At 45.4% G+C, this 19,285-nt stretch overlaps 1 protein-coding gene across 2 annotated transcripts in view; it reads left to right on the forward strand.

Annotated features, from left to right (window-relative positions):
* The first annotated feature begins 52 nt into the window (after positions 1 to 52).
* Positions 53 to 19,285, forward strand: part of SLC5A1 (solute carrier family 5 member 1) — a 54,656-nt gene continuing 35,423 nt past the window's right edge. Inside the window, exons 1-2 of one of the 2 annotated variants that reach the window (XM_054593928.1) lie at positions 53 to 184; positions 9,128 to 9,199. In XM_054593928.1, the coding sequence (XP_054449903.1) occupies positions 9,131 to 9,199 (69 nt within the window). In that variant the 5' untranslated portion in view covers positions 53 to 184; positions 9,128 to 9,130. Of the gene's footprint in view, positions 185 to 291; positions 546 to 9,127; positions 9,200 to 19,285 lie in introns of those variants that run through there. The other variant, XM_054593927.1, reaches the window with a different exon arrangement.

Below are 19,285 nucleotides of genomic sequence, written 5' to 3' on the forward strand. Positions count from 1 at the left end.
TGACTTAAAGCCTGAAGGCGCTCGGCCCTAGGTAGCTTGGTTCCTCAATGGAGCCGCTCCCGCTCTCTGCTCGGGAGTGGCCCAGCGGCAGTTTGGGAGATCCATCCGGTGCCCGTTGCAGGAGCACAGCGGGCCTTTGTGCCACGCGGGCACCACCCCCTGGCTGGCCCCTCCCCGCTGGCAGGTGAGTCTTATCTGCTGGCGGGCAGCCGCCCGGCTGGCAGTTCAGCGCGCTGCTCATTCCGTGCTTTGCGTCCAAAGCTGCTCCCCGACGGCGCAGCGCAGGGGTCCCGCGCCACCGCCCGGCTACCGCCACTCCGCGGGTGCCCTCCTCCGAGGCTGATCATTAACCCAAAGCCCTTGTAAGGAGCGAGTGGCCTCGGCGGGAGGGACACCTCATCGCTGCCGCCATGGACAGTAGCACCTGGAGCCCCACGACTGCCACGACTGCTGCGCCCCTGGCTCCCCACGAGCGCATCCGAAATGCGGCCGACATCTCTGTCATCGTCGTGTATTTCGTGGTGGTGATGGCTGTCGGGCTGTGGGTATGTGGGGGCCCTGGAGCACTCGCGGAGGGAGCGAGGGTCACCGGGAGGGACAAGGAGGGGGCACACGGAGGAGAAAGGGCCTGGATGAACTGCGAGGAGGGACGGGAGAATGGCCTTAAAGGAGTGTGGAGTGAAATGGGAAAGACTTGGAAGCGCTTAAGAGGAAGTCAGGGACCGCGGTGCGAGGAGGCAAGAGAGGATGAGCAGAAGCGAGACGGGCGCTGGCCACCGCGGACGATGGACACCTGGGACCTGTGAGCAGAGGGGGAGGGTGGGGCGTGGAGGGCAGCGTGTGAGCGGCAGGAGAGGGCCAGCCTGTAGCTGCAGGGGGAGCTCCCAGGCTTGGGAGGAGGTCACCACCGTCCTGCCTCGTGGTCGTCCCGTTCTGGATGGAAAAGAAGCAGCGTGGCTGGGGAGGGTCGCAAGCCTCTGGCAGCTGCAGGTGCTGTCGGGCAGCCCAAGGGAGGGGCTCTCCGCGCCCCGCTCCGGGGAGAGGCTGGCTGGACGGGCTGTGCCGTGGGATCCCGGGGCTGGAGTGAGTGAGAGTTGGGAAAGCTGCGTTGAAGACGACTCGGAGGACGACCGGAGGGTGGTGCGTCACTGGGAAGAGGGAAATGTGTGTGGCTTCCCTTTGGGACTCTGGGGACACACCAAAACCAGAGAAACTTGTTCTCAGCAGCCTGAAACATGGAAATTTCACCTGTGACAGCTTGGCACACCCAGCAGCCAGAAGAGGACGTGTTTTAAATTTGCAACAGTTCTGGCCACTCTGGATGGCTTTCAAGGAAGGTGGCAGGATGAGGGAGGAGAGGAGGGTGGACATTAACCCTTCCATGGCCACAGAGTTTTTTTAGGGATAGGATGAAGTGTGTGTGTGTGTGTGTGTGTGTGTGTGTGTTGAAAGTAATTGTAGAAACCAGATGTAACTAAAAGCCTCTCCAAGTGTCAGAGGGGGTTGGCGTGGCTGACTCTTCTGAACCCTCAGCTTCCCAGGAGCATCCAACTAGGAGCTAGGGTTCTCAAGTTTAGTAACGGCTTTGCCATGGTTTCAGACACATGACCTAGGATAACCTGCCTCAGCCTCAGTTTACTCAAGTGTAGAATGGACACAGTGTTGCTTACCCTGCGACTCGCCCAGGTTGTTGTGAGGGCCTGCGGAGCCGAGCCGGAAAGCTCATTATGAACGCTAGGAATCTTTAACACTGCTATGATTATTCGCCCTTGAGGGTGTGGTCCAGGCCCTGAATTATTTTTTGTTCTTTTAAGTAAAATGGACAAAAGTGATCAGCTGGGTAGGACATCCTGACCCAAAAATCATGACAGAGAGAATATTAGTCCCCATTTTACAAAAGAGGAAATTGAAGCCCCATGTGGATGTGATTTGTCTGAGGTTGCAATGCATGGAATTATTCCTGGAATTCAAGTCTCTCTTCCAGGGCACCAGGTACTTTGCTCTCTTGCCTGCCTCCCTCCTTCCGCCCCTCCACAGCTTGTAAGTCCTGGAGCCAAGACACGAATCCATCATTTGCTCGTTGTGTTGTCTTGCCTGTTTCGCAGGCAATCGTCGATAATCTCCATTCCCTTAAGCAATCTCATTTTATTTTATTTAGCCCCGTGAGTCCTGATGATTATGGTGTTTACTCTTTTCAAATATCTGCGAATCAGAATCACTTGTCCTGTTAAGTGCTATTTAATGAGCCTGCTAGAATTTGTCCACCTTTAATCTTCCCCCATTGGACCCTGAGCATTTAATGTGCTGATTTTCTTCCAGTTTACATTCTTCTTTTTTCGCTTGGAGTGTCAAGAGTGGCTTGGTTCAGGGACAAGCATCCTGACTCCTGGATGATCTCTGGGCTGCAAAGAAAGAGTGAGCCAGCACCACCGTGAAAAGACACAGCTAATGTCTCTTTGTCACCATCCCCATCTCTTCTAACATTATGTTGTTCTGTTTTATCCTCTTCCAACATTACTTCATCCAATCATACTGGGACTTGAGCATATTCTTCAGTGTACAGTTGACCCTTGAACAACATGGGTTTGAACTCTGTGGGCCCACTTATATGCAGATTTTTTTCAATAAATACTTGGTTGACCTTCTGTATCCTGGGGTTTCATGTCTGTGGATTCAGCTGACCATGGATAGAGAACTATTTTCAACCCATGGTTGGGAATTCGCAGACACAGGGGCATTGTTCTGTGCCATTGTGTATAAGGGACTCAAGCATCTGTGGATTTGGTATCCACAGGTCTCCGGGGGCTAATCTCTCATATATATTGACGGGCGACTGTAGTTAAGTGTTTGAGGAGTTAAGAGTTATACATGGATTTTTAATTTCATGGGGGTTGGTACCCCTAACCACCATGCTGCTCAAGGGTTAATTGTGTGTTTCCATTTTTCTTTCATTACCCCTCAGTTTGTTTTTTGGGTGATTTTGTATCCTTTTAGGCTGATTCCCCTACTTTATTCTTTTTGTAACATTTCATTAAACTATCCTTGAACCCTTTATGCCAAGGGTTGTTAACTATGACTCACTGGCCAAATCTGGCTCACGGTCTTTTTTGTGTGGCCCACAGTTAAGAATGGTTTTGACACTTTCAAGAGGCTGTAAAAAACAGGACAAAAGAAGAAGAAGATGTGGTGGAGGTCATATGTATCCCACAAAACATATTTACTATCTGGATCTTTTTATTAACAGAAAACATTTACTGGCCCGTGCCATATGTGATCATTTTTTTTTTTAGGGCCTAGCTATTTTATTTATTTATTAAAAAATATATTTTATTGATTATGCTATCACAGTTTTCCCAACTTTCTCCCTTTGCTCCCTCTGCCTGGTACCCCTCTTCCCTCTAGCAATGACCCCCTTAATTCACATCCACAGGTTGTACACATAAATTCTTCGGCTTCTCCATTTCTTATACTATTCTTAACATTCCCCCTGTCTGTTTTGCTTCTTAATCCCTATAGTTCCCCCCAACCATTCTCCTCCTTCTCCCTCCCTGTTGGTAACTTTCTATGTGATCTCCATTTCTATGACACTGTTCCTGTTCTAGTTGTTTGCTTAGATTTTTAAGATTCAGTTGTTGATAGTTGTGAGTTTGTTGTCATTTTATTGTTCATAGTTTTGATCTTCTTTTCTTAAATAAGTCTCTTTAACATTTCATATAATAAGGGCTTGGTGATGATGAACTCCCTTAGCTTTACATTGCCTGGGAAGCATTTTATCTGTTTTTCAATTCTAAATGTTAGCTTTGCTGGATAGGGTAAGTTTGGTTGTAGGTCCTTGTTTTTCATCACTTTGAATAACTTTTTGCCAGTTCCTTCTTGCCTGCAAAGGTTCTTTTGAGAAATCAGCTCATAGTCTTATGGGTTTATGGGCATTCCTTTGTAGGTCATTGTCTCCTTGTCTCTTGCTGCTTTTAAGATCCTCTATCTTTAACCTTTGCTACTTTAATTATCGTGTGTCTGGGTGTGGTCCTCTTTGGGTCCAACTTGTCTGGGGCTCTCTGTGCTTCCTGGACTTGTATGTCTATTTCCTTCACCAAATTAAGGACATTTTCTTTCATTATTGTTTCAAATAAGTGTTAAATTTCTTTCTCGTTCTCTTCTCCTTCTGGTATCCCTCTGATTTGGATGTTGGCACATTTGGATATGCCCCAGAGTCTACCTAGTCTCTCCTTGTTTTTTTAAATTCTTGTTTCTGTGCTGGTTGACTGTTTATTTCTTCCTTAAGTTCCATCTCTTTGAACTGTATGCTGGCTTCCTTCCCTTCACTGTTGGTTCCCTGTGGCGGATTTTTCTTTATTTCACTTAGTGTTGCCTTTATTTCTTCCCTTATGCTTTTGCTGTATTCATAGAGTTCCCTGAGTATCCTTATCACCAGTGTTTTGAACTCTGCATTTGATATGTTGGCTATCTCCATTTCACTTAGTTCTTTTTCTGGAGTTCTGTGTGTGTGTGTTTAAAGATTATTTATTTATTTATTTTTAGACAGAGGAGAAGAGAGAGAGAGTAAGAGAGGGAGAGAAATATCAATGTGTGGCTGCCTTTCACATGCCCTTTACTGGGAACCAGGCCCACACCTGGGACTGGGAATCCAACCAGAGGCCCTTTGGTTCACAGGCTGGTACTCAATCCACTGAGCCATCCCAGCCAGGGCTTTTTATGGAGTTTTGATCTGTTCTTTCATTTGGGTCATATTTCTTTGTCTCCTTAATTTGACAACTTCCTTGCATTTGTTTCTGTGTATTAGGTAGGGCTGCTTTGACTCCCTGTCTTGTTGCACCTGTTATGTTGTAAGAGGCGGAGCCTTAGGTATTCGCCAGGGTGGGGCAGCCTGCTTCACTGCTTTGTGACACTGTATGGTCACTTTGTGGTTAGAGAGGGAACAATGTCACCTTCTTGGCTTTTGCCCCATTTCCCCCTCTTCCCATGTGCAACTGGCACCCTTCTAGCTCCTGCCCTGGTGCTGAATCCCAGAGCGGGTGGGTTTGCAGACATTCTAGGACCATGCAGGTCCTTTAAGTAGACTTTCTTGAGAAGTGGGCAGTTTCTTCTGTCCCCCACCCCCACTGGTTTTTACAGCCAGAAGTTATGAGGCTTTATTTCCTGGTTCTGGAACCCTGGGCTGCACAGTCTGGCCCGGGGCTGGAATTGCTTGCTCTCCAGGTGTCCCTCCATTTTTTATCTGCCACATGTGAATGTGGGACTGCCTGTTTTGCTGGCTGCCTTGCCGCTACCACGCTGCATCCTCTCTGCCCCCACTCCCTGTCTCCACCCCTCCTACCCACCCGGATAAATATTTCTTCTTTAAATCCTTGATTGTTAGACATCCATGCAGTTCAATTTCCTGGCAGTTCTTGTTGCTTTTTGTTTTGAGGTTAGTTGTGATCCTTCTGATGGTTGTGTGAGAAGGTGAAGTCCTTATGTGATCATTTGCACTAAGAGGATCTTTGGATGCCTGAGTAGCAGTGGCCACTGGGGAGCCTAACATTTCCATTTTCAGATGAGGTCAGAGAGAGTGACCAGAAGTCACTCAGATGAATCAGCATCAGGGCTGGGACTAGAAGTCAGGTCTTAATATTCCAAAGGCATGCTCTTTGCATAATCTCATGTTTCCCCCTTCCTAAGACACTATTTTTTTTTCCTGGGAATATCCTCTCCAGGGTCCTTACCACCACTTACATTGCTGTGGCAGTGTCCTGGGGGTGCTGAATTCCTTCTTTCCTCACATATTTTCATAAAGTGAGGGCCTACAGTTTTCTCTTCAGCCTATGCTTGAGTCTCTTCTTTAAGCCACTTGACAAGATCATCTTGACAAGTTGTCAACACTTCATTAGAGTACTTGCAGCAAGAATTCCTCCCAGTGGCCCCATTCCCATCTCTGGACATCTCGGACAGTGGGGAAATTCTTTTGTGTTCTGAGCTCAGATCTGATGTCTTAGAGTTTTTCCCATTGTGTCCGGCTGTGCCTTATGTTGGCCGCACTGAGTGAGTCTGTCACACTTTATGTATCAGAAGACTATATGCCACATCTTAGTCTTCTCTTCTCCAGGCCCAGCATCCCCAGTTTCTTAGCTTCAAAGGTCTGAAGAGCCTTCCTTTTGCTCAATGATATTTTTATTCCATTGAGAAAAAACAAACAAACAAACATGTGGGTTCATAATTGTGCTTCTTTGGCTCCTGCTCCTTGCTGTAGTGAAATCACTCTCTTCTAGTTGCAGGGTATACAGGCAGATTTAATGCCATCAGTTACAAAGTGAGGTCTGGAATCTTAGAGTTTTCCTTTGAGCATCCTGTGCTCGTGGAGATAGTGTGTTTTTGTTTGTAGGGAATGAACGGTGGGGAGAAAGGAGTCAGGGTTTGTGAGCTGCCCTGCATGCCCCAGGAAGCACCTACGGAATGCTGCTGACGGACTGTTTGCAGAATGCCTGCCTGGGCTGGGGCTGGGGCTGGGGAGGGGATGCTGCTCATTTCCACAAAGAGTGTTAAGGGTGGGAGAAGGGGGAAGAATGGAGCCTGAGGAAACTGAGAATCATAATTTTTTACTGATGTGCACCATGCACTTGGCATTATATTAAGCATTATGGGGGACTGAATATTTGTAAAATGGTTTCCGTAATCAAGCTAATTAACACATCTGTCACCTCACATGGTTACAATAATTTTTTTGGTGTGGAGAGAACACTTGAGATTTACTCCCTTGGCCAATTTAACTATCCCATGCAGCATTATACACTCGAGTCACCATGCTGTACATCAGATCTCCGGAATGGAATCATCTTATAACTGAAACTTCGTGCCTTTGGCCAAGATCTCTACATTTCCCCCACTTCCCAGCTTCTGGCAATGAACATGTATAGCAAAACATCACATTGTACACCTCAACTATATACAATTTTTATTTGTTAAGATGCCTCGATAAAGCTGGGAAGAAAATTTGTAATATAATATAAAGTAAAAAAGATTATAAGAGGCGTGCATGAAGTATAGATGGAGTTGTGTAGGTGTTCCCAGGAGAGAGAGAGAGATTCTTTTTGTTCAGGGAAGGGAGGAGAAGGCTTCTGTGTGGGAGCCTTCGTGTGTCAGGTGAGGCTTCATGGAGAAGGTGGCATTTGGAGGGTCCTTGAAGGATGGGTATGCAGGGCCTGGGCTTTTGGAAATGAGGGGATGAATATTCCAGAGGAGAAAAAGCTGGGTAAAGGTACACCTCTCCTCACCTTTTATCCATCCCCAACACAGTTCCTGAATTATTCCAGCTCTCCACTCTAGCCTCTGGCCTCATATTCTTCCTCTAAGGTCTTCATGTCTAAGACCAGCTTGGAAATGTTGCGTGTGGGTTCCAATGCCACTCTTCTTGTCCCTCCAGCCCTGCCTGGGGGGTATCAACTTTCTTTGACTGCAGGATGATATTCAGAATGGTCTTTCCCTGGCTAGCTGCTGGCACTCGAGTTCTTGGGGCTTATTTCTGTTACAGCCCTAGCCACCTTCTCTGCTCCTTGGGTCTGTTGGTTCCTTCGCTCTTTTCAGAAAAACCATAATAGAGGCCCCAAGAGTATGTCCTGTGGGAGGGAGGACCCTGCCAGGAATCCAGAAAGATCTAGCCATGCTGTCTTTGGCACTGCCTACCACAGAGAGGTCTGCACCAAATCTACATTGATTGCACAGATGCATGAATGCTCCTGCTCCCTAAAGGACTCAGTCCAGTACATGTCTGCAGACTGAGCACACAGCAATGTGCTGTCTGTAGCGGACGTGTTTGCTGAATGAATGGTGGGTTTCTAAGTGCATGAAATGTCACCATCAGAGATGGAATCCTTTGGACCAATGTTACTCTTCAGCCTCTGAAGTCACCTATGAAAACATAAACACCTCTGACAGTGCTAAGTCATTATTGTCCATTGGCATTTTCAGGGAGATTTGCATGGTTCATTGAAGGGAAGGCCATTGACACAGAGAGAGCAAGTGGAAAGGAGGTCGGGACAGAAACAGTTGTCCCCCTTTTGTGCTGGAGAACTGGACTGGGCCTGAGCTGGATTAGGAATAAACTGAAGGTTCAGAGGCAACATTCCAAGGATCTGTGAGAGGGGCTTGGTGATCATGTATTGAAAGTGCATGTCATTCTTCTCTCATCAACCTTCAGTGGCTTCCTACTGCCTATGGAATAAATCCTATACTTCCTAGCCTGGCATTTGAGGGCCTGAGGGCCTCAGGTCTGTCCTTACTTCTCCCCACTCTCTGCATCCATACACCTTAACCAGGTCTATCAGACCACATTATCCACCTTTCCCTCCTTTCTACAGTGGTGCGGCTCTTCCTCTGGGTTGTCATCATGCTGTTGCTGAAGTCTGAAATGTCTTTTCCTTCTTTTCTCTGACTAATAAATACCTCTCTTTCTTCAAGACTTGCTGAAATCCTTTCCTCTCTGTGAGTCCTTTCCTGACACCCCAGTGAGAAGGAATCTCCTCCTCCCTCTGTATTCATAATAATTCTTCCGCAGTATTCACAATATACTGAAAAGTAATGTTTCTAGCAAGCTCCTACCTACATCCCCAAAGAAGATAGTTTTGAATTGAGTTTGAATGTTCAGTCTTTTATGTAATATTTAGTATGAATGCTGGGCATTCCTATAGCCCCTCCTTCCCTCCCTCCCTCCCTCTCCCTCCCTCTCCCTTCCTTCCTTTTCTTCAGCATTTTTGAGATATACTACACATACTGAGCAGAAAAACTGTGATGTTTCATCAGGCACTTTGGATATGCTGATAAAAAAGCTGTAAACGTTTACATTTCCCCTTACAGACAGATCCAGGTGGAGTGACGTGCTTGAAGCCACACCGTAAGTTCACTGCAGAGTTAGCATTTAAACCTTGTGAGCCTCAGTCTCCTTGTCTGTCGTATGTCGGTCCCTGCCCGCTCCATCTGAGCACACTGGAGCTCCAGGGCAGTGAGGAATGTGGAAGTGCTTCGGCACGTGCAGTGGGAAGAAGAAAGTGCGAGTATGTGGGGAAGTGTGTCCTTCTGGCTGGCAAGGTCATTCTGCCCTAGTTTTCTATTAAACTTTTGCCCCTTTCCTCCTCAGGCTATGTTTTCCACTAATCGTGGGACCGTTGGAGGCTTCTTCCTGGCAGGACGAAGTATGGTGTGGTGGCCGGTAAGTTTTCTCTGAAATGCTGTTTGCTTAACTATGATATTCCCTGTAGGAGGCCACACTCTTCTTGGGTTGGGGCAGCGGTGATTCCTCCTTCCTGCCTTAGATCCCTAGGAATGGGGCTCTGACTCACCAGGTCTCCTGGGCACCCTTACCTTCTTGTGATAAGGGAATAGCCTTAAAAAAAATAATGTTTGAAGTCCTTCAAGAGATAGAGGAAGAGAATGCACAAGAGGGCAGGGAAGAAAAGCAAAACAAACACACAGACCGAGGAGAGTTGGGACAAATTGGAACTTCCACTCCTATAAAAGGAGGATGGTAAGATTTACCTTCCAGTAGTGCTATGAAGATGTGGATACCTCTTATGAGGTGGGAACTCAATAAACAGATGTTTGCTACCTTTTTGCTACTTGAAGTCCTGTGGAAGAAAGATATTGCATTGCCTATGCTACTGTGGTTACCTAACGCAGTGCTTAACGCATGGGCGGCCCTCGGGACATACTTGTTGAATGGATTGAAAAGGGACCCCTAGTGTTCTCAATTACAGTTTTCTTCATTTCTTAGTGGATTTTGTATTTTGCCTATTTAAGAGGCGCTTTCTCTGACACTTATATGAGGGCAACACTATCCTAATCAAAGGATATGTACATGTACCAAAGAGAAACTGAGAGGTCCCTTCCATCCCATCGGCACAGAGCTCTGGCTGGTTTATCAGTTCAGCCCAATGACCGCTTCCATCCAGAGTTCTCACTCAAACGACCGGTTGACGAAATTGGCTAAGTTGTGTAATTCCTTGGGCTTTGAATACAAGTAAGCCTGGCTAGTCAACGAGGGGTTAATGAGGCATGCGTACAATAAGAAGAGACTGATTGGAGGAAGAGGAACAAGAAGGCAAAGAAAGTTAAGTTACTGTCATGCATGGCACAGAGAAAAGTTAAGAGGGAATCATGCTGTATTTGGGCTTTGATTTGTTGTTTGGAGATGAATTTTAATCATTGGGTTCTTCAAAATTGCTTGGATTACCTCCAAAGTCATTTTTGCTTTACCCTTAAGGTGGCCAAAAATACTGGGCAGAGGCTGATTTCCTTAGTGGGTCCCTCATGGTCTTCTCTCCTGACACTGCATGTGGGGAGAGGCACACGTATTCCGATGCCTCCTTTCTGTTCTTTGCCGGGGCTTTTGTGTTCTCATGTTTTGGATTTGGCGTTTTCCTAAAAGCTGGTGTTGAACAGGCAGCTCAGACCACAAAGTGCAAGACAAGGCTGGGAGAGTCATTCTAGGACTGCGGTCCAACACGGTAGCCATTAATCGCATTGGCTACTTAAACTGAAATTAAAATTAGATAAAATTAAATATTTTCTCCTAAATTGCACTGGCCATATTTCAAGTGCTTAATAGCTGCATGTGGATAGTGGCTACCATATTGGACAGTATAGATCTAGAACATTTCCATCATCATAGAAAGTTCTATTGGATGGTGCCACTCTCCAGGTTTCAGAGCCAAGCCTGCCTTGAAAACTTAGCGGACTTGAGATTTGCTGAATTAGATAGCTAAATCGGACCTTGAAGTTTACTTTAGCTATTTTGAAAACAGTGCACCCCGACCCCATCTAATGCTTCAGTGTCCCCTACAGTAAGCCTCCAAGAGCTCATCCAGCCTCACTATGCCCCTTTTTCTCCTCTCAACCCCCTCCCCTACAATGACAGGAAACATAGCTCTTCATGTAAAATTTCTAGTGCTGATTTAATGAGGATAAGATTTTAGCTTCCGATTTCTGGGTCTTGGGGAAGACAATGAGCGGGGAAGCATGGGGTAGAACCACCCTTAAGAGATCTGCATTCTGGGTAGGCCTGGGAACACCTCACACCTTAACCAGCAATGACGTTTCTCTTCCTGGCAGTGCCCAGGTGTGGGTCTGGGCTGAGAATTGTTTGGTAAGAGGAATTAGCCCCACCCAAAGGAGGCAGGGTTCAGTGGTGCATGTGGGGTTTTCTGTGACTGGTGTTTTCCTGACTCATGTTTTATTACTGAATTATTCTAACCCCTAAAGAAACATTGCATGATTCTTTTGTGCAGAAGCCACTGCTTCCTTGATGAGGCTGTAATTCAAATTTTCATAATTTGCATCTAAGGTGTCATGGGATTACAGCAATGATTTCTAAACCTGTCCAGGTATCGGGATCACCTGGGTGTGCTTTCTAAAGATACAGATTCCTGGGCTGTGTTCCAGACCTGTTTTGGATAAAATCCCCCACCTTACAAGACAACCCCAGCAGTCTGCATTTTAAAAAGCTTCCTAGTTATTTTTGATGTTTGGGCAGGCTTGATAATCACCGGTTTGGGTAGATTCTTCTCCACCTGTCTAGCCTTACTGAAACATCACCATCTGTCAGGGATGCTGGGAAGGGAGATTCTTAAATGGGGAACAGTGACCTATAAGTCTCTCTCAACTCTAGAATTTTCTCAAATATGATAGAAAGTTGAATGAGCGTGGGCTTTGATGTCAGAATATCTGACCTGTCACATTTACTCACTGTGTGACTCTGGGCAAGTCGCTGAACTTCCCTGAGCTTCAATTTCTACCTCTATAAAATAGCAGAATAATACCTGATTTGGAGGATTCTTATCAGGATTAAATGAGATAATGCATGTATAGCGCTCAGCACTGGGCTTGGCAAGAGCTCAATAAATGGAAACACTATGATGTAGAAGACAAGCCAGAAGTGCCCAGGAGACCCCTCCAGTTGGCATTTGTCTGGTGCACAGCACTTAGTAGTGCACAGTAAATGGAAGTTAGCATTTACGTGAAGCTATTGTTGCCACTTCACTTAAATTTAATTTCAGATTGACTGGGTGACTAAATGAATATGACTTATGTGTACATTTATTTACACTACTGTAAATAATCAATTCCAGCTACACACTGACCATGTTTTAACATCTTTAAAATTGGCTGTGTGTTATGATCAATCAGTGGCATGCGTATTTAAGTAGCAAGGTATTTTTCTTTCTTTGTACTACATGGCATGTCTTACAATAGCTGTCGTTTTAGATTCTATGAAAGATGGTTATATTCTCAAGTAGTGGTTTAAAAAATATGTTCACTACAACCTTTAGGTGCTGCAGAAAAGCCTCAGGGGCTGCCCTCTCTCTCTTTCCCAGCAACTCAACATTTATTTATTTTATAAAAAGGAAATCTGCTAAGATTTTGTTTGAGAACAAGGTTCTGCTGACTTACAAAGTTTAAAAACTGCTATTTTAGAAGAAAAATAAACATCGTGATTTCTAGTCTAAAATTTAAAACGGTTGAAAAATGTTATTGTGCTACATACTTGAAAGGAAAACATGGTATGCAAGAAAGTGCAAATCTAAGTACTTCCTCTCCAAAATTGAAAAATAGTTTAAACTGTGTTAAACCTATGCTTCTAAATTTCCCTTGGCATCAAAATCTATTCAAGCCTGTATGTTGGCCTGGAAGTCTGTAACTGTTATCAGTTCTCAAATGTGTTGGCCCAAGGAGAACTCCACAGGGCCATGGGGCCTCCGGAGCTGACATCTCTCTCAGACTCTTCACTGAGGCAGAAACCCTCCAGGGGACCCTTTGCCCCCTTCATCTGCCTTTGCCTCCTACTTTGTCCTCTGGGAGGAGTGGGCAACCAGAGGAGCTTTGGAAAGAGAGCCTCAGGGGTATTTTAGGAAGGAAGGACTTGAGTTGACCTTGAGTTGATACATCTCAGGCCTGGAGGGCTTGGGTAGTCACCCATGAAAAAAGCAGGAAGAAATCAGAGCTTGTAAATCCTGAAAAGAGATTGGGCAGAGGAGAGGCCAGTTGGGAGCATTCCTGGGGGCTTTGGGGACTTTGACAAGTGTGGTTGTAATCCGTTCCTAAAAAAGTTAATAAGGCCCAGTGAGAGAAATGGCTTGTGCCTAGGCCAGGGCATAGAAGTGAGGGACAATTGGAGAGGAGAAACAAGGACTCCAGGGGTGGATTGTAAGACTAGTCAGTCAGCTTACACAGGGAGCCAGCCAGGTAGGTCCACAGTGGCTCAGCCTGAGTCACACTGAGGCCAGCCAAGCCAACTGAGTAACACGAAACCAAGAAGCTATCTATAACTTCCCTAACAGTGGGCTAGTTTGTGGCCCAGGATTCCCTTTTTCAGTGGCACCATGATTTGGCATGTTTAACAGCTGCCGGTGTGCTGTGATGTAACAATTATTTGGGGATGCGAGAGATGTAAAAGCAGAATGCAAGCTTAGAAGGGGAAATTTCCCACTCCTTGGCGAGTGGTACCAGAAATTGCTCAGAGAGGCAGGACCTCAGGTACACAACCCAGTGGAGCACTCTTGCTTTGGAGGAGAGTTGGGTCATACCTACCAGAGGCAGCTCCATGGGAGCAGTAGGTATAATGGGGCTCAGACAACTCTTCCACAACCCCCTTCAACACGTAAGTAAACACTCCGAAGGCAGTGGGGACCTCGCAGGAACCGAAGGACGTGGCGTGTCCCAGCTTTTTGACATTGGGCCACTCTGAGTATCAGAGAGTCTCCTCTGTAATGGGAGACAGTTAGAATAAGGATCTCAAAGAATCTCCCAGGAATAAAGTTCTAAGATTCCACACCACAGAGGAAGGAACAAACACGAAGGAAATGGGTGTGGGCATGCTGGTCAATCCACCACCAGTGACAGTCTTGAAAATGGAAGGCCTGTGTGTCTACCAATAGCCACAGTTTTGTTCCTTCCTTTTTTATTAGAGAATCATCATAGAGGAGAGTATCACAGTGGTTGAGAACTTCTCTGTAAAGGGCCAGATTGTAAATATTTTTGGAGGCTTTGTGACTACACAAGTCTGTGGCTAGCATGAAAACAGCCATGATGGTACATAAGTGGATAGGCATGGCTATGTTCCAATAAAACTTTATTTACAAAAACAAGTGGAGGGCCAGATTTGGCCTGTACACTATCATTTGTTGACCCCTTGTTCAGTCCTGGACTCTGGAGTCAATCTTCTTGGGTTCAAATCTAGCCTCTCTTCCCCTTCCTAGCTGTGTTACCCTGAAGGAGTTACTAAACAGCTCTGTGCTTTACATTTGTTGTCTCTGTGACAGGGATAATAGTACCTACTTGAAGTTGTGAGGACATGTGTGTCTCAAAACAGTGCCTGATGTACAGTAAACTCTCCAGTTTAGCTCTTATTCGTCTTTTTTTAAACTGGAATCTTTTAAAGGACTGTCACATTGCCTATCTGATTGACTCTTCAGTGATTCAGCAAGAATGATGATTCATCCCATGGGTTGCCCAAGTTCACACAAGATAATGTGAGAGCTAGGACTCTCTTTATTCTTCTGGTTATTGAGGTCTCTTTCTCCTTATCTTTTGAGATGGAAATCTATGAGATCAATAGGTATGCCTAAAGGATTATCTAAAAACGAAGAAATTCTTTCATTTAGGGCTGACCAGAGACCCTAATGGAATTTTCTCTGAGGAAAGAGGATAGCTTCTCATACTTCTTTAACTCTCTTGAGTAAAATGTATCTGATCTTACCTTTAAGTCTCTAAAATCAAATGATTTGATTAAAGTTCAGCTACGTAGGATGTTACCAGAGTGGCCACTGGGCATCCTGGAAGAGCCTAGCAGGCCTGAGACCTAGGTGGGGACTCATGAAGGAGAGAGGAAGAACAGGAATAAGGTGACTGGACTCAAAAGAAGCAGTGAGCTCACCAAGGGAACAAGGCTCTGGAAGACATGAGGCAGAAAACCAACAAGTACTTGGCATTCATGAGCCTGGGTAGAGGTGACTGCCAAGTCCGGGTGACCCTCTCTTCTTGCCAATTGCTTTCCACTTGCATGCAGCGATGGGTGCTTTCCTTTACCCCAGGGCTGAGCCTGGGTTTTTCTTAATCTCTCTCTTTTTTCAAAATCTCTTCCAATACCTAGTCCAGAGCCTTACATTAAGTAGGCACTAGACAAATATGTTCTGAATTAAATAAATGGGAAGGAAGCGAGGATCTTGTCCCTCACCTCTCATGCTGGACCCGTTGTTGATATACACCTGAGACAGCCTGCATTCTGTTTTCGGGTGCAGTGGCCACACAGCATAGGCAGTGATAAGAATTCAGGAGATTAGGAGGATACTGGGCCCAAGTCAAAGTCTCCCTCCAAGTCAAAGTCCGCCTCCAGTAGTGCTCCACATCTCTGCTCCTACGTACAGAGAAAGTTTTTCTCTTTAGTTTTTTCTTGGTTTTGTTTGTTTGTTTATTTTAACCCATGGTAGTAAAACTGGAAATGCAAGCCTGGTCTGAATCAGAGTTCCCAACTTCAGCCAACATTTAACCCCTTCGTAGAGCCTGGCCTGGCCATACTTCTTCACTATCTAAAACATTTGACTTTTTTTCAGTTCGAGTCAAGCTTTTGCAAAGCCTGTCAGTTCCCATAGATATGTGTCTCTTGGTTAATATGCCAGTTGCTGCCTTGCCCTTAAGTGACCTGTCCCCTCTAGTGTCCTCCATTTCCTCTTCTTCTTTTGTACCACCTTCTCATATTTCTTTGCTTCCCCTTCCTACTCCTCTTTCTCCCCTCTGCTCTTTCCCCCTCTTTCTCTCCCTCTCATCCTTTCTCTCTGTCTCTCTGTCTCTCTCTCTCTCTCCCTCCCTCCCCCCTTGCTCCTCCCTTTAGTCTTGCCTTCCGTTTTTCGATTATGGAGACATTTCCCTTCCATTCTTATGGCTTAGTCTCCTCCTCAGAGCTTCTCTAATTAATACCCAGCCACTCACCACCCCATGTTCCCTTTGTGTTCCTAGGCAACAGCTGACTGGTGTGTAGCCAGGTTCCTGTTATCTAGTTAGTGCCTAAGCTCCTGCCTCCTCCTTTCCCTCTGGCTGCCCTCCCATCATCTTCTAACACATCAGCACTTCCACCGAAAGAGAAAGGAAAGAGTAAAGTACAGTCACACACTACTTGGTGAGGTGGATGTGTTCTGAGAAATGCGTCATTAGGCGATTGTCATGTGAACGTCATAGGGTGAACTTACACAAACCTAGATGGTATAGCCTCTTACACACCTAAATTATGTGCTATAGCCTATTGCTCCTGGGCTACAAGCCAGTACAGCATGCCACTGTATGAATACTGTAGACAACTGTAACACAACAGTATGTACTTGTTATCTAAACATAGAAAAGGCACAGTAAAAATATAATGTAAAAGATAAAAAATGGTACACCTGTATAGGGCACTTACTGTGAATGGAGCTTGTAGGACTGGAAGTTGCAACACTTATAATAGGGCACTTACCATGAATGGAACTTGTAGGACTGGAAGTTGCTACACCTGTATAGGACACTTACCGTGAATGGAGCTTGTAGGACTGGAAGTTGCTCTGGGTGAGTCAGTGAGTGAGTGGTGAGTGCATGTGAAGGCCTAGGGCATTGCTGTATACTGCTGTAACTTTAGAAACACCGTACACTTATGCTACACTAAGTTAATAAAACAACACAAGGTTAAATCAAGCACAAGAGAAAATGATGCAATGAAGAGAAAAGGTAAACAGAAGAGGGATGAGGCTGCTGCTGGCGTGCCGTGGCATGCTATTTTACAGCAAACTTTTTCTCATAAGTAGAAAGAGTGCACTCTAAAATAATGATAAAAAGTATACTATAATAAATACATAAACCAGTAATAGTTGTTTATTATTTTGTCATGTATTATGTACTGTACATACTTGTATGTATTATACTTTTATACAGCGGGCAGTGCAGTAGGTTTGTTTACACCAGCATCACCGCAAACACTTGAGTAATGCAGCAAGCTATGACATTAAGGCAGCTACGATGTCACTAGGCAAGAGGAATTTTTCAGCTCCATTACCGGTATAATCTTGTGGGACCACCGATGTCTATGCTGTCTGTCACTGACTGAACACCATTATGCAGTGCATGATTATGTAATAAATATTTCTTGTTGGTTGAAGTCAGAGGAGTGCTGAAACTACCGGCTAAGATGAAGACTCTGAATCATTCATGTTGGAAATGGATCTGGGCTTTCACGGTCTATCATTGGCAAAGGCTGATGCCCTTTGTATCTTCTGGGGTAAACTCTGTATTAGGGAGGTGATTTAGAGTTGGAGTTAAGAGCAAGGGTCTGGAGCCAGGCTGCCTTGGTCTGAACTCCAGAGTCACCCATTCCTAGCTGTGTGGCTTAACCTCTCTGTGGCTTAGTTTTCTCAGTTAAAAAATAGAGATCATAGCACCCACCTCATAGAGTTGATTTGAAGAATAAATTAGTTAATACATGTAAATCTCTTAGAGCAGTATATAGTTAGTACTTCATTCTACAGGTACATGTTGATTACCTACTATGTGCCACGTTCTGTTGTTCTTTGCTGATGTTTGTGTGTGTATGTGACATACATTCTTATAAAATATATCCAAAATTACAAATAATGGTAAGTGTTAAGCAGGAAATGTATTTGAGTCATGGATGAGAGGGAAGGGGTCTTTTTTGACCTATGTAAGAGGGTCACGGAAGGCCTTGCTGAGGACTGAGCATCTAGGCTGAGACTGAAGGACCAGAAGGAGGCAGTCATGTGACGATCAGGCAAAGAGCAATCTAGCCAGAAGGAGCAGAGGGTCAAGGGCCTGAGGCGGAGAGTTTGGGGTACTCGAGGCACTGAAAGGGGGCCAGTGTGGGGGCAAGAAGGTGCATATTGATCAGGTGTCCCAAGTTGTTGATGATCACAAAGACGAGCTCATCTGAGTTGGTAAGAAGGATGGTCTCCAGGCTCCTTGACCTATAAATGCCCACAGAAATCCTTATCTCCCTTTTATACAAATAACCTGTGGGGAAATGCCAGCTTTGACGGTGGTTTCCTGATTTCCCGCCTTTTTGGTTGTTGGAGCAAGGAGAGGTGTTGGTGAAGATAATGAGTGAAAGGCATCTATTGTCCATGAGGGGACATGAGCTGATGGAGAATAAACAGAGATTATGCTGAGTCTGGAGTGAGGCCTGTGTCTAAATATTTACCAGAGTCCAGGAAATAAAATTGTCTGAATATACAAGCTCCATCTACTCCTCTGTCCCAATCCAGGAAGTGTGATTCCCTGAGAGGTGGAAACGGTCAAACTTCCCCCGTAAAAATATACCTTAGGAAGAGACTCAAAAATGTTAACTCAGATTAAAGACCAGTTCCCCAGAGGAGAAGGGAAGAATCTGAAATATGAGCGTGATGCAGACACGCACATGTTATTCCTGAGTTTACAGTGAGAGGGTTAGGGGCTCTGACTTGACCGTGCCCCTTCGTGGAAGTTCAGAGGAGAACATCTGGGGAAGGATGAAAGTCAGTATGGTGCTTGTGGCCTCCCCTTTGGACCCTTGGATGTTGGTCACGTTGGGCTGTTAGACCTTGTTGAAATCATGACACTTCTCTGGTCCTCAGTTTTCTCACCTGAAAAATTAAGATGAGAATAATACCTACCTCACAGGCTGTCGTGAGATTGAAATAAGATAAAGTGAAGGAAGTGCCTGGCTCCACACCTGGCTTAAAGGAGGCTCTGTAGTAGTTAGTCGTCCTCTTCCCCTTTCTTAAACGGGAAGACAGAGCTGGAAGCAGAAGTCACCTCTAGAGCTTTGGACATTCTGGGTTTTATATGGCCCAGGAATTAAGAAAGCAGTTTTCTGAAATTAGCTGAGTGCATTTGCCATTAGAATTGTGAGGACTTGTTCCCTCCAAGAGAAAATGACCATTCTCTTTTCCTGTGGGGAAATTCAGGGCACTTCATACAAATGCAGACTGAGTAAAAGCATCATCATCAATGTTTCTTCAGCATCACATGCCAATGTGAGGCACAACTTCCTTAAAAGTTTCTCATATTGTCACCTCACTAAAGTCTTTACAGGTTTTGTAGTGGGTCTGTAGTGGAGGAAACTGAGGGCCAAAGCAGCAAAGTGATTGGCACACAGTCACATAATTTGCTCTGGCAGAACCAAGAATAGAGCCAGTTCACCAGCCTCCTCACATAGAAGGAGGGGAAGCTGAGGGGGTCCACACCATAATTATGCTTTCAAGTGTGATTCAGGGTGCCTTTTTCAAAT

Source organism: Pteronotus mesoamericanus, unplaced genomic scaffold, assembly GCF_021234165.1.
Source record: "Pteronotus mesoamericanus isolate MK-2021 breed Mesoamerican mustached bat unplaced genomic scaffold, CSHL_Meso_final scaffold_507, whole genome shotgun sequence".
In the NCBI taxonomy this organism is placed as follows: Eukaryota; Metazoa; Chordata; class Mammalia; order Chiroptera; family Mormoopidae; genus Pteronotus; species Pteronotus mesoamericanus.